Raw genomic sequence first — 14,089 nt, 5'->3', positions numbered from 1 at the left:
TAATTTTAAACTCACGAAATTCTTTGCTTGGTTGTTAGCAAAACAAAAATAATTCTATTTATTGCATTATTAGAATCCATAAGAACTTTTTGAGTGAAATCCCAGCACATTTTTGGTGAAACTGTAAATATTCTGGGTACGCATGGATTTACATTGACTTTTTACATTCGTTAGTGCTGCTTTCCTTAATATCATGTTGTCCAAAAAGTACTCTTTGTAAAAGTCAGTTTCTATGTATTAGGAAGTTTTAAGGACTGTAGTTGTGCAGATTATTTTCCTTACATCTGTCTTGGGTTAAGACAATCCCTTCTATTTTGGATTAGTAGACTAGATTGCTTTTATCCTACTGAGCAGCTGCAGACCAGAATTGCTCAGTTTAAGTAAACTTGTCTTCTGTTTGAGCTAAGTAGGTTCATTTTACTAGCCAAAATATTTACCAAAAACCTCAAACAAACAAATACAACCAGTTGTTTTGAAACTTCAGTTTGGGTCTACAAATTTTGTTAGTTTTTGGGTCTTCAATTTGTTAGTTCTTTTCTTAGCTGAGGACTAGGTAAAAGCATATGAGAGCTGCATTTAATACCTGGCAGTTTGTTATTGATGCTTGAGAGAAGAATTTGGCTTGACCCCTTTGTGCACTAATGGGAAGAATCCTATACCACATCGCATGATGTAAGAGGTCATTTCCATTTCCTGACTGCCATTAATTCTGTTGGTACTGTAACGATAACAATGCCAATGTTCTAAACTCTTTAATTCTCAATTGATTTTGGTTTCTAAGTACTCTGTGAAGTCTAAACTATGATTTCCTCTCAGTTATTTTCAATGCGACTTACATGCCTAGTTATTACTAAGTTGTTTTAGGTGTAGAAAATCCCTTAAGAAGTTAGAAATTCTGGTTCAGCTCAGTGAGATGTGAGTTTCTTTAATCTAAATGACTGTTAAAACAGATCTTAAGGAATTTTAAAAAACATTTTACAAAAGCTTCACTTAAAAAAACCCTAACAAACAAAAAGCCCAGAACAGACAGAGGACACGAATTTGTTGAGAAAGCTCTGCTGTCAAAGTATTGCTTCTATGGTATTTTTCTGCTCCTTGCACCAATTACACCACCTTTGTCTTTCCTTAACAGACAATTGAAAACCGTGACACCCTGCAAAAATTCAAGAGTCAAGGTACTTGTAACACTTTTTTAGTGACTCCTTACACTCCAGCTTTTTTATTCTTAACTTTCCTTTCATCAACGCAGTGCAGTTTGATGTCATGGGAATTGCACCTTCAGTTTTTTTACCTTCTCCGTAGCTTGATGTTCTTGATGTGGTAAGAACTGAGACAGCCCTGTTAGCTCCTAGTATATTCAGCTCTGTCTTCATTTGGACCATGGTAACAGCATTGCATTCAACATTGTAATAAATTATTGTTTCAAGATGCTAACTTCTGTAATTAAGGAGTTTCAGTGTTCTGGAGAAAGTTTTAGTAAGTGGCTTTACTTCCTAAATTGAAAGAGATTCATGGAGTAGGATGTGGAACCTGTAAATGATTGTGTTACTATATTTCAGGCCAAAGATACTGTTTTTATAATGGCTGCTTTTGAAAGTACATCACTATTGAAGGTGTGCTTACACTTGCCAAATAATTATTTTACAGGAAAATGTTTTTTACTCCCATTCTGGCTTAACTTTCAACATGTTCTCTGATAGATAAAAATAATCCCTGCTTTTGACCTTCTCACAGGATTTCTGCAGAACTTGTGTGAATGGAGGCTAAAATCTTTGAAGAGCACAAGCATCTTCTTTTAAGATCAGAACCTGGTCAGACACCAGAAGCTGTATAGGAGAGACAAACTGCAGGGAGAGATACAGCAATTGGCTGCCATGTAGAAATACTGGAGCCTTTTTTATTATTTAATTGTATACTTATTCTATTATCTGAATTGGATTTCAGCTAATCTTCTGTAAATGCATGTAAGCAATCAATGCTCTCTCTGGATTTAATACTGCTGCTTTTGCATTTTGTGGAGACCACTTTCTAATTTAGGCCTTTTCCTACTGCATCTTCTCTGTCAATTTTGGTAGCCTTGCTTCTTGTTTAGAAGCTCTGACCAGATCCGAAAGTCCATGCAGTGAATTGAGGTTATAATCCAGTAGCTCATATGTAATGCCTCTGATCTTTATCCTTTTTGGAGGTACTTCAGTGGAGTCTCTTTGTGATGATGTTGTATCTGTCCTCACTGTGCTCTGTGAGAAGCTCCAGGCTGTCATAAAGTGAGTTATTTCAGTTTATAATTTCAATTTATTACCTGGAGTTTGAGAGTTTCATTGATACATGTGATTGTACTGTTGTAGTTCTGGAATTAGGGAGCAAAGCTGGGGTTAAACAAAGTGTTTACTAGAGGAAATATTGCTCATGATGCATTCATTTAATCCTTGCTTGAAATAAGGAGTTAATTTGCCTTCTTTGTGCACTGTTCAGCTTTAAAAAGCTTCCAGTAAGTCTAACCTGTAAGGAACTTCCATACAGCAGTGAAATACTTATCAAAGGAGAAGTTTTCTGGCTGGAAGCAACTGCCATAGAAAGAATAACAAGAGCCATGGAAAGACCTAACAGAAACTATATTCAGAACGAATTAATATGTACTTCTTAGAAAGGCACCATTTATCCAATTGAAGTAATTTGCATTATCAAAGAATTCCTTAAATTTAGGAATATCATACACTCTACTTACTTGGAAATGCATGAGCATAACTTTAAAATGGGGTTGTTATGGGCAGTAATAGAGTGTTATATGCTCTACAATTTTCAGGAACTTACAGAGCCAGAAACAGCACAGACATCTGTGTGCAAATTTTCTATAGACTTTTCTCCCACAGGTGTCTCTAATTACAACAAGATTTGAAAGGGAAGAGTGCCTTACTTAGCATTATTTAATCAGTATCAACATATGTGAAAATAAAATCAGGAGTGCGGGGATGCCCTATGCATGACCATGTGAGTGTCAACTGCAAGATGATGATGATGATCTGCATTAAGGCACATTGTAAGAAGTGTATCAGTTCCAGGCATCCACAGGTTCTTTAGTATTCTTTCTCATGAAGTTTCCTTTATATTTTTGGTTCTGACAGAGTAACTGGCACAGCCCTGAAAGGTAGCTATGTTATCATGCAACTTTCTGCCTGTAGACATTGACTTCTGACAATTGTGGCTGTCACCAAGAAAAGAGGAAAAAATAACCAGAAGAGAGCAGCCTAAATGTGCTTCAGATTATCTGAAGACACTATCCAAGTTCAAAATCGTCTGTTGTCTCCTTTTCCTCTGTTTAAGGCTTCCTACCTTCTCAAGTTTAGATTGAATTTGAGTAGTTACTTCTGTTTTATTCTTCCTCTTTTTTTCACTGAGATTTTTTTTTAAAGTAGCAGATCACTGCATGTGGTCAGTACAAAATAAATGGGATGATGGTGATCACACCCTTATAAATGGATAGAAAGAAGCAAAATAAATCAAATACTGTAAAGTATGGTATAATTTTCAAGTGAACTTAGTTATTTTAGAAAATTAAATAATCTTTGTTTTAATATGATGTGAATGGGATCTTTTTGCCAGCGACAATCGGCAACTTCAGCTTCTTTACTTGGAGTGCATCCTTTCCATGTTAAACAGCTTCTCTCCCAACATGCACCAGCACAAAGGATTCACTGATCTAATATGGTGAGTACATCTGAAGATTAATGCAAATGCTAAGTTTGTAAATATAAAAGGACCTTCTCCCCCAGCCATGCAAACAAACCTGGAATAAGCCTCCAGATGTGAGCAGAGCTTGATGTTAACCTACTGTCAGTTCTTTCTGTGCTTCATATAAGATTGGGTAGGACCTCCTGCTTAGCGAGCACATTAAATCCTGGTAGTGAATTCCTGTAATGAAGTCCAGTGTATTTATCCAGAACAGAAAATCTATTATGCTTTCTGCACTAGTTTGGATTTTTGTGTGGCGTTAAACACAAAGGTATTCTGCTTGTCATAGGAGTGTCCTGTAGAGATTCTTACTGGTCTGATGCAGTAATACAGGAAGATAAGCAAAATTAATGTCAAGTGATGGGCTGGTGACCAGAAATGCTTATGACCTGCATTGTGTAAGGGCTGAGGCTAAAGAATCTTCATGATGCTACCCCTTTAATCAAGAAATTCTCTTTTTTATACACTTCACCAGAAAGGCTTGATGTCTTTAGTGCTCATATCTACCTCTAAATTGTTTGATACCATCACCTCAGAGCACCTTAAATAATCCTTTTCCTTCTTTTTATTTGAAATAGTGGAGTTTTTATAGCCTGTGGATAATTGAGTCATAGTAATAAAGCAAGAATGTAGCTAATATGCAGTTCCTTGCAGTCCATGCCCGTCTCGTGACTTTGTCAGGTGATTGTATTAAGGAAAGATATATGTGACTGTTAATGGCAAATGTGTTTCTTGTACTTTTACTGTGTAATTTTTGAAATTGAAGTGTTTGACCTGGGCCCAATTCTAAGGATGGAATATGTAATGGCATCCGTAACTTCCCTTGCTGTCCCAGGAACATCAGTGACTGCTGGACTGGGAGGTCTTCAGGTTGATAACACTTGGCAGTGTTGCACAGGGACCCTGTGCTGAGGCCTCTTAGAGCTCTAATGTAAGAGCAGAACTCTCTTTTTCATGAAAAATCCGCTTCAGAAGTTTCTGCCTTTGAATTTCACCCAACCCTTTGTTTATGCTTATGTGACTGACTGTGGGGTCATCGTATAAGCAAGCTCACTGAAATGATCTTGGTTAAAAGAAAACACTTCCTGTTTTATTTTAAGTCTGCATCATTTTGATGATCCAGTTCATGCTGCAAATCTGCAGGTGTTTCTAACTGTGTACCTTCAGGGCAACCCACCAGGGCTTCTTCAGGGACTTCTTAATCTGCATTGCTGCCAAGGAATATGCATCCTTCCAGCGACCTGCTTAAGTGGGAGGAAAAAAACCCAAAGCACTAGGAAGACATGAAACAGTTTAAACTGCAAACATACATAGTATTATAAGTACACACTAAACATTACAAATCTGGTGAAGTTGTGATCCCAACTGGTAGCTGTTGTTATTCTTAAATGAGCTGTTGCCTAAATGCACATACACAGCTTTCTCTCTGACTGGTGCTTTATAGTCAGTTCTCAACAGAAGATAAAGAAGGGAGCGGACAGAGAAGATTTACCTCTGTTCTTCTGACAGTGTTCTCTATAGTTCAATACAGATACACTTTGATAGGACTAAGATGTTTGGGGAATATATTGGTGTTACAACCTGTGATTACACCTACTTTGAGACAGGCACATTTCTTTAAACAATAAGTGTGAATTGATGTGATTTGAAATGTTCCTGGTTGGAGAAATAAATAAGCAGACTTAAAGTCATTATCTGATTCTGATTAAAGCTGTTTTTCTTTCTGTGACTTCAAGAAGCCAAGCTGCTTCAGCAATCATGTTAAGAGAAGCAACAAAAATTCTGGACTGCATAAAAATCTTGAGAAAATAAAACGTACTTACCTGTGAGGATATATTTACAAATCGTTACCTGTCATTGGGTGCTTGCTCTAGGCGCTAGCTTGAACCTCTGAGATATAGGTGAAAACCAAGTTTGGGACTCATTCTAATGCAGCACTTGGCTTCATAAATTAAGGTCTTACAGACTAAAGGAAAATGTCAAGTGCATGAGTGCAAAGCTGAAATAACAGCTAATGGAGGAAAGTGCTGAGTTGGCTTTGGCTCTGCCAAAGAAGAGTGATCTGCTGGTGTTGAAACACTTAACATGAGTGCTCATGCAGAAAGACAGTTGATTATTTAGTGTATAGTGGCATATGAGTAGTTATTGTGCACACTTTGAGTTATTGTGGACAGCTTTAATTATGTTTTCAAAAGCCAGCTAAACAGAGTCTCACAGCTAAGGGTGCTTACTAAAATACATGCATGTGCAGTTCAGTGGTGGAACATTAGGTCTTCTAGTTAACATAGATTAGTACTTGTTTGGTCAGGTTTTTTAAAGCTCCTGAGTTGGACTGAAGAAGAGATGCTTAGCAGTAGAAACCTGGAATTTCTACCTTGCCATCATGTTTCTAAAGCACCCAAAGGTATTTCCATATGTACTATCGTGCTGATGCTTGGGAGATGAAAAAAACCTGGCATAATTTGTTGTTCTATCTAAACACTGCTGTTGATTGATCATTAAAACAAGAGCGTGTTATCTCATTTAACCATGGGCTATTTTCAATCTGTTCTTGTGAGATTATTTTTTTCTGTTTACCATCTGCTGCTGTTCTCTTTCTCAGGAAGCAACTGTGTCCAGCCCTAGTAGTAATCTTGGGAAATCCAATCCATGACAAAACTATCACCTCTGCCCACAGCAGCATCTGTCTTGAGGCTGATTCACCTTCCTCAGGGATCTCTGATCATGGCCGAGGTTCAGGTTGTTCCTCCACAGCACCTGCCCTTAGTGGGCCCGTTGCACGGACCATATATTATATTGCAGCAGAACTGGTTCGACTGATGGGGTCAGTGGAATCCATGAAGCCTGTGCTACAGTCTCTATATCACCGGATTTTGCTTTACCCACCACCTCAACATCGAGTAGAAGCCATCAAAATTATGAAAGAGGTAGGATAATCATGTGTGCAAGTCCAGGCAGGTAAAGCAAAATGTTTATTTAACAGTAAATGTTGCTGAAATGTGTATACCAATCCATTTCAAACCTTCCCACCTAGGGATGTTGAAATCATCCTTTCTGAGCAGAGCTGTTACATCAACACCACTCTGACAAATATCTTTAGTTTTATGAAGCCATAATAGCTCTATTTTTCTCCATAATGCAAGTTACTGTGGCAACTCCATGCTGTGGTACTGCATGGAGCAGATCCTATCGCTGCATCATGACTGCTCTTTTTGGTGAGATAGAGCATAATGAACCAGTTCGCAGCTTCTTTGGCATCTTTCCCCACTCTCTGCTCTTGCTAGAAGGAAACATTCATCCTCACAATGTAGTTTCCAGGCATTAAGGTGGATATATGCTTTGATTACTTGCCATTTTTTTGAACTACAATTTCTTTGAGCATTTTTTGAATAGCCACAGGGAAGCTGCTAATGGCTTAAGCAGCCATTTCAAGACCAGTCCTTTCTGGCCTCTTGCCCGGTGCCTCTGAGAGCACTAGAACTGGAGCACAGTGAGACTTGTTTGAGCACCAGCTGAAATCATGGACTCTTCCATTCCACATGGGAGCTTTCTTCTCATGTTGTGTAACGCAAGGCAACTTACATAATTTGTAGGAACAGTGGTATCTTGTAGAGAGTTTTTCTTCTAGCTTCTGCATACCTAGGCTGTTCTGTCTCTGAAGATCTCTCTTAACACCACACAGCCACCCACTCCGTTGTCTGAACTAGCAGTCATCCTTTCATTTGTCTTTCTCTAGTTTTAAATAGTAGCAAGATGATAACTGAAGTTTTAGGAAAAGCTTAGTCTAATGTTGCTTCCTGCAGGATGTATCTGTTGCCTCTTTGGGCTTATTAATACGTGCTCGTTTGTAATGCCTTCTCATTGTATTTCATGGTGGGCATTAACAAGGTGCTACCCAGCAGGTTGAGTCTGAAGGAATGCTTATCTTTGCATGGCTCTATAATTTTCTAACTAGGTGACTGAAGAGAAAGGTTCTTTTTGGTATAAGCTATAGTGCAAAATGTTTATTTAGGCATAAAAATTCTCTTGTGTGCAATATCAATTGAAACATATTCAGTCAAAAATATAAAGCACTGAAGAGCATTCTGTATGTGATTTTTGCTGAATATTCTGCTCTTCTCTGTTTGCTTTTCTGTTTTTAAAAACAGGAATGGTAGCTTTAATAAATAGAACATCAGTGTGCTGCTTTCCTTTGCTGTGAGAAGTTAACAGCACTGCTGCCTCGGGTTTAATGCTTGATAGAATTATGACTTACTTATTGTATTTAAATAATGCTTAGATAATCCTCTACTTACTTCTGTTTCCTTTTCTTTCAGATACTTGGCAGTCCTCGTCAGCTTTGTGATTTGGCAGGGCCCTGCTCTTCTGAATCAGAATCCAAGAAGAGGTCTATTTCTAAAAGGAAGTCCCATCTGGATCTTCTCAAGCTGTATGCTTTGTTTCCTCCCGTAGCCTCTTCTCTCTTAAGCCTGTGCACGCAGGACACTTAAGCAGTTGTACCTTCAGGAGCATACCCAATATGAGCCAGGGTATCTCCCTGGTTAAATAAGCTGTGAAAATGGAAAAGGGGTAAAAGCTCTTACTGGTTTGTCATCACTCTGAGCCTATTTGTAAAGGCATAGATAACTACATTGTGGAGTTTTTAAAAATACCCAAATATGTTGTTTTACAGTTGGAAATTTTTGGCTATGGGTCCCTAAACTTGCAATGAAATAACCGTGTGTTTATTTAGAGGTACATTTCCAAGATGAAGTCAAAGGGGATCATAGAAAATTTAAACATTGTCAGATTGAGCAAGAAGGGTAGTCAGCTCTTGTAAAGATCATATCTTGTAGACAAAACAATTTTCAGGACACAGATCACTTTAAATTTAGTTCATTTGGGTGCTGAGATTTTTTTTACAGTTTAAGTGCTTGTCTCTAAGGGAGAACATGCTGTGCATGCTGGTATAAATGCACAGTAACTGTTTCCCTAGTTGGCACTTTGGCACTCCCTTTATAGAATGATCATGTTTGCATGAGATACTTAATAATTTGTTCTAATACTGATTGTCTTTCTTGGGAGTAGTCCTATAGGATAAGTTCACTTCGTTTTTTTCCTGGTTATGGAGGGATGGTGTTGAATGACAGAGATGTGCTCCTTATAGGTGTTGCATCACTTAAATGAACTCTGTATTGATTGCAGTATCATGGACGGGATGACGGAAGCGTGCATCAAAGGTGGTATTGAAGCATGTTATGCTTCTGTGTCCTGCGTCTTTGCCCTGCTTGGAGCATTAGATGAGCTGAGCCAAGGGAGGGGTCTTAGTGAAGAGCAGATCCAGCTGCTGCTCCAGCGCTTAGAAGAATTGAAGGATGGGACTGAAACGAGCAGGGACTCCATGGAAATCAATGATGCTGACTTCAGGTGGCAGAGGCGCATCCTGTCCTCAGAAAATCCTGCCTGGGAATCAGGAAATGAGAAGAGTCCTGATATTAGCATTAGCGTTACCACAGACACTGGTCAGACTACTTTGGAAGGGGATATGGGACAGACGACTCCAGAGGATAATCCAGAAAGTCAAAAAAACTCACTGGCATCTCCAGCTGGACATGAAAGCAAAGAGATTCATTACAGAGAACCAGAGTCAGAAACCATTGACCAGCCAGATGTTGTTCAAAGAAGCCACACCATAGTCTATCCAGATATAACTAATTTCTTATCAGTTGATTGCAAGACCCGGTCCTATGGATCCAGATACAGTGAAAGTAACTTCAGTGTAGATGACCAGGACCTTTCTAGGACTGAGTTTGATTCATGTGATCAGTATTCCATGGCAGCAGAAAAGGATTCAGGCAGGTCTGATGTCTCAGACATAGGCTCTGACAATTGCTCCCTGGCTGATGAGGAGCAGACACCACGGGATTGTCCAGGTCACAGGTCCTTACGTACTGCTGCTCTCTCTCTGAAATTGCTGAAAAGCCAAGAAGCAGACCAACACAGCGCACGGCTCTTTATCCAGTCACTTGAAGCTCTCCTTCCTCGGCTTATAGCTCTTCCCAGCGTAGAAGAAGTGGATGAAGCACTGCAGAGCTTCTCTTCAACGTTCTGCTCAGGTTTGCAAGCAAATACTTACTGTCTAACCAGCATGCACACTCTGACAGCACTGTACACAGAGTCTCCTGTAGGATTTCATCTTCAGAGAATATCCAGAATAAGGAGGTTTGGGCTTTACAGAATATATTCCTTCACAGCAACACACTTCATTTAGGGCAAAGCAAATTGAATATGCAGTCACTGATTCAAAGTGAGGTCAATCCATTGACTCTTAACAGGCTCTGGATTACATCCTTGATAAGGAAATGAAATTTTCTGTAGTAAAATACCTCTTCCCATGTCTGTAAAGATCTGTTGAGAAGATTTGCACATGCTGTTGTTAAAGAGGTTGGGGTTGCCTTTTAGCATGAAAGGGATGTGGGGAATACCATCACCTGTTTTGAATGAGATTTAAGTACCTCAGTACATCACTGCATTACTGTTAATAACGCCAGCCTCACGAAAAAGGTGATAACAGCAGTAAGCTCTTGAAAGGATAGGAAAAGAGGAGAGGCACTATTCTTCACTCTTCTGTTTTTCTTAATGTTGTTGTCTAATACAACAGGAAATGCAAAGCTCAAAGCCCAGATAAAGTGAAAAATTAAGATCTTGCCTTTTAAGAGTTTAAATACCTTCAGTTCTTTCATGGTTAGAACCTTTGGGATCTTGACTTGTCAAACAAACAGAAAAAAGTCATGTAAAGGCTAGTTTGTCCTGTTGATAGTATATTTAAAGTGTGTGTAAATATATATATTTAGAAGCATTTTGTTCTCCTGACAGTGGCCAAAGTGGAAATGTTTGCTAAAATATATTTCTCTGTTTCTTTAACTTACTTTACCGCAATTGCCATTCCTATTGCTCCTTTCCTAATCATTGCTTCATTCATTTGTGCTCCCTCACATTAAACTCATACAGAGTCAGAAGGGCTGCCTCCCATCACCATACAGCAAAAATTTAGATATGAAGCTGGGCAAATAAACTGATATTCCTGATATCCTGCTTAAATGCTGCCCAATTAAGCTCTAATTCGGGAAGATGACAGATGGTATTCTTAAGAAACATTAGCCATTTTATATTATAGAAAGGAAATACCCTAAAGGAGGCAATAATGTTACTTTCCTAATTGAGGCAATCAAGAGTGCCCTTTCTGTCATGAGGATTTCTTTTACCTGAAAAAGAGTGATCTTGAGTTTATACTGAAAGACCAGTGCTACTAGACCTCTAGCTCAAACTTTTGTGCACCCGTTCCCTCATGCATGAATGAGTATGCTGTTTCTTTTTTTTGTCTGTTAAGTCTTTTTAGAGTGTTTTAAAGCATTGGAAGATGTGGACCTAGGAGACTTCCAGATTTTTAAGGCTAAACATAGGGTTTTTTGCTGGCATTAGTGCCATTATGACTAATACAGTGAGAAAGATGGAAGAATATAAATCAATTATTGCGTTACAGCATAATTTGTGGTTTGTACATATCTGTTAAAAAGATACCTAGTCTTGGACTTAGACTGTTGAGAGAGAGACTTCCTTTCACTTTCCTTAAGAAAGCCACGCATGACTAAATCTGTACTTTAAAGATGTACACCATGTTTCCACACGGATTTGGTGAAGTACTCTTAGAAGATGCCGCTCATTAAGGAATCATGGAAAAGTAGAGCAGCAAGTTACTGTATTAAGACATCCTAGAAGAGGTATCCTGGGGTTTTCATGGAGATGTGGCTGACGCAGAGTTGTACTTTTGTGCTCTCGTAAGATCTGTGTGGTTCCTGTTTCAGTTGGATACCTGGAACGAGACTCAATCCAGCTGAAACAGTCCTTTAACTTGTACATCAGATCTTAAGCGAATGTCCATAAGTCCTCCTGAGGTGAGAACTTGTGTTCCTGTGTATGTGAGCGAACCATGAGTTTGTAGACCTGTTAGAGAGAGAGAGAGACTTACTAAAGTTGAAACAAATGTCAGGGGGTAGGAACACCCCTTGGAGAGCTTCCAAGACACCTATCTGATCTGCCTCTATAAGCAACGTTGAGGTCCTTATTTCAGGAGCCCTTTGTTAGCACCAGCAATTCAAGGCACAAATTTTAGGTGATGAAGTTAGAGGGACTGATCCTATTCATTGTATATACAACATCTATTCATGTGTAATTCTTGAAGAATACATTAGGAAATTTGAATATTTCTTAAAATTCAAGTTGAGAAAAGAAGCAGGTGCAGTTCTGAGACCAGTCAGAACAGAAGCAATATTTTTGTGTTTCTGGGAGACCTTATTTAACTGCTTTATTTAATTTCCCAATTTCTCTTACACTTTTGTGGAAAAATATGATTTAGTAGTCTTTCCTAAACTAGGTTCTTAGATAGCACTGCAATATTAGTATGTTTTCATAGGATTGAAAAGCAATGAAAGAAGGTGGGAATTTGAGGCACTGCCATGGGACTATAGGCATTGAAAAAGTGAAGTCAGCTAAACAGAGTTATAGTGAAATAAAGATTTGCAAGTAAGCTAGTTAACTCCTAAATTAACACCTTAGGAATAAGTTAGCACCTCTTTTCAGTTTTATTCCATAGTTTTTAGAGGCAAGGTTTCTGTTGGTAACATCAGCTGATCTTCTGCTTTTGAGATCTCAGAATCTCTTAAATGCAGTTTATTTCCCCATATTTTAGAGGAAACTGGGGATCAAATTTTTCCTAAGCACTTTTTGGTGCTACTAATATGTAGTATCCACTTTTCTGTGCAGTTCTACACCTTCCTTTTTAATTGTAGTCTTGTATTGTTGCACAATTTTTAAAATATTTTAATGCAAAGTAGAGTGGGCTTTTTTGTGTTTTTTTTTTTTCTTTTACATGCCTCTCTGCCTCTCTGCCTTGACGTTTTTATTACTCTAGCAGATTCTAGTCTTAAAGATAAGACATCAAATCAATGAGAGTTAAGATAGCCACATCAATATCATGATCTTCCATCCAACAAAGTATTAAGATTCATCTTTGCCTTCAGCGATGAAATCACTAGAGCTACTCACAGGCTACTTTCAAGCACGTGGTTGCAGTTTTGGTTAAAGAGTCTCTGTTAATGTTCACCATGAGAAATCTACCCCAAGCACATGCCAGCCTGTGTGGGTATGGTTTGTAGCCAGCCCTATCACTCCTCTTCCACAAAGGTTGCTCCCTTGAACAGTTATTCATCTTTTAGACCCACCCTGGAACAGTTACTCTCTTTCTAAATCCACCCTCAAACAGTTACTCACCTTATCCACGCCCCCAAAGTGACGACAGTGGAAAGTCCGAGAAGGCAGCAGCACAGAGCTTTCAAACCCTCACGAGGCAAGAAAAACATTTGCTTCTTTTCTGTGTGTGGATTTTTTTTTTTAATGTTAATGGTTTGTTGTATTTTGTCTAAGAAGAGATGTGAGCTTTATGGTGGGAGGAGTATATTCACGGTAAACCACTGCAGCAGTTAACAAATGACACAGCTTTGCTTCATCATGTAACTAACCTTGGAAGCTGTTTTTTGTTTCATTTCAAATGTTCCTCTAGGATAAAGCTTACTCCTTGATCTTCACTAATTGACATTATATGAATGGATTTTACAGTTGATGTGAAAACCATGAAATACTGTGAGTCATGTGGAGGGATCTAATATTTCTTGTTTTTTCATGGCTCAAACTATAGATCATGGAGATTCAATTAGGTGTTGCTCATACTTGATTTATGTTTTTCTACCAGTAGGTCAGCTAACTCAGAGGAAAATGTATGTGCCATCCATGGGAAGAAGGGTTGTAGGCTGTCGTTTCATACCAGTAGTGTTTTCAGGACTACTGAGTGCTCATAGGTGTCTTCTTGGTCTGACAGAACTGAAAGTGCTCAGCCATTTACAAAGTAGGTCTTGTATGAACCAAGTAGGGCTTGGAGTTGTAACAAGTTCCAGCCAGCTTGGCCCCAGGTATCTGTCCACATACCTCTAGGCCATGGAGAGAATGATGATTACAGCCTGATTGCAAGGTGCTGAGCACTCCAGTCCCCATCCAACAACTGATTTAGCCAGAACAGATTTACTGGGGGGTTAAAAGGGCTATTAACCTCATTAGCACCATTTGGTAAAATATTCTCAGTTAAATACATAGGCCTTGTGTCTGCCCCTTCACACCTCACCTTTCCAGTTGGCATTGCAGATGTATCCTGCCCTTTGCTTTGTACCTGGCAGTCATCCCAATGAATGGTGCTGCTCCTTGAGTATTTCAAATTTAGCATGTTGCTTTGCTGGACTGTGACTGGAGTGTTCAGTTTGTCTTGTAGCAC

At 38.8% G+C, this 14,089-nt stretch overlaps 1 protein-coding gene across 6 annotated transcripts in view; it reads left to right on the top strand.

The window, feature by feature from the left end:
• Nucleotides 1-14,089, top strand: part of ARFGEF3 (ARFGEF family member 3) — an 88,854-nt gene that overhangs the window by 36,948 nt on the left and 37,817 nt on the right. For 5 of the 6 annotated variants that reach the window (XM_051792480.1, XM_051792479.1, XM_051792478.1 and 2 more), the window contains 6 exons: nt 1,133-1,175; nt 2,186-2,264; nt 3,601-3,705; nt 6,332-6,656; nt 8,046-8,158; nt 8,914-9,824. In XM_051792480.1, the coding sequence (XP_051648440.1) occupies nt 1,133-1,175; nt 2,186-2,264; nt 3,601-3,705; nt 6,332-6,656; nt 8,046-8,158; nt 8,914-9,824 (1,576 nt within the window). Of the gene's footprint in view, nt 1-1,132; nt 1,176-1,359; nt 1,965-2,185; nt 2,265-3,600; nt 3,706-6,331; nt 6,657-8,045; nt 8,159-8,913; nt 9,825-14,089 lie in introns of those variants that run through there. The other variant, XM_051792482.1, reaches the window with a different exon arrangement.

This window comes from Manacus candei, unplaced genomic scaffold (genome assembly GCF_025592945.1).
Source record: "Manacus candei isolate 608988 ecotype Guabito, Panama unplaced genomic scaffold, ASM2559294v1 h1tg000034l, whole genome shotgun sequence".
Classification (NCBI taxonomy): domain Eukaryota; kingdom Metazoa; phylum Chordata; class Aves; order Passeriformes; family Pipridae; genus Manacus; species Manacus candei.
The sequence above is the reverse complement of the archived record's forward strand: the minus strand, read 5'-3'. Positions and strand labels throughout refer to the sequence as shown.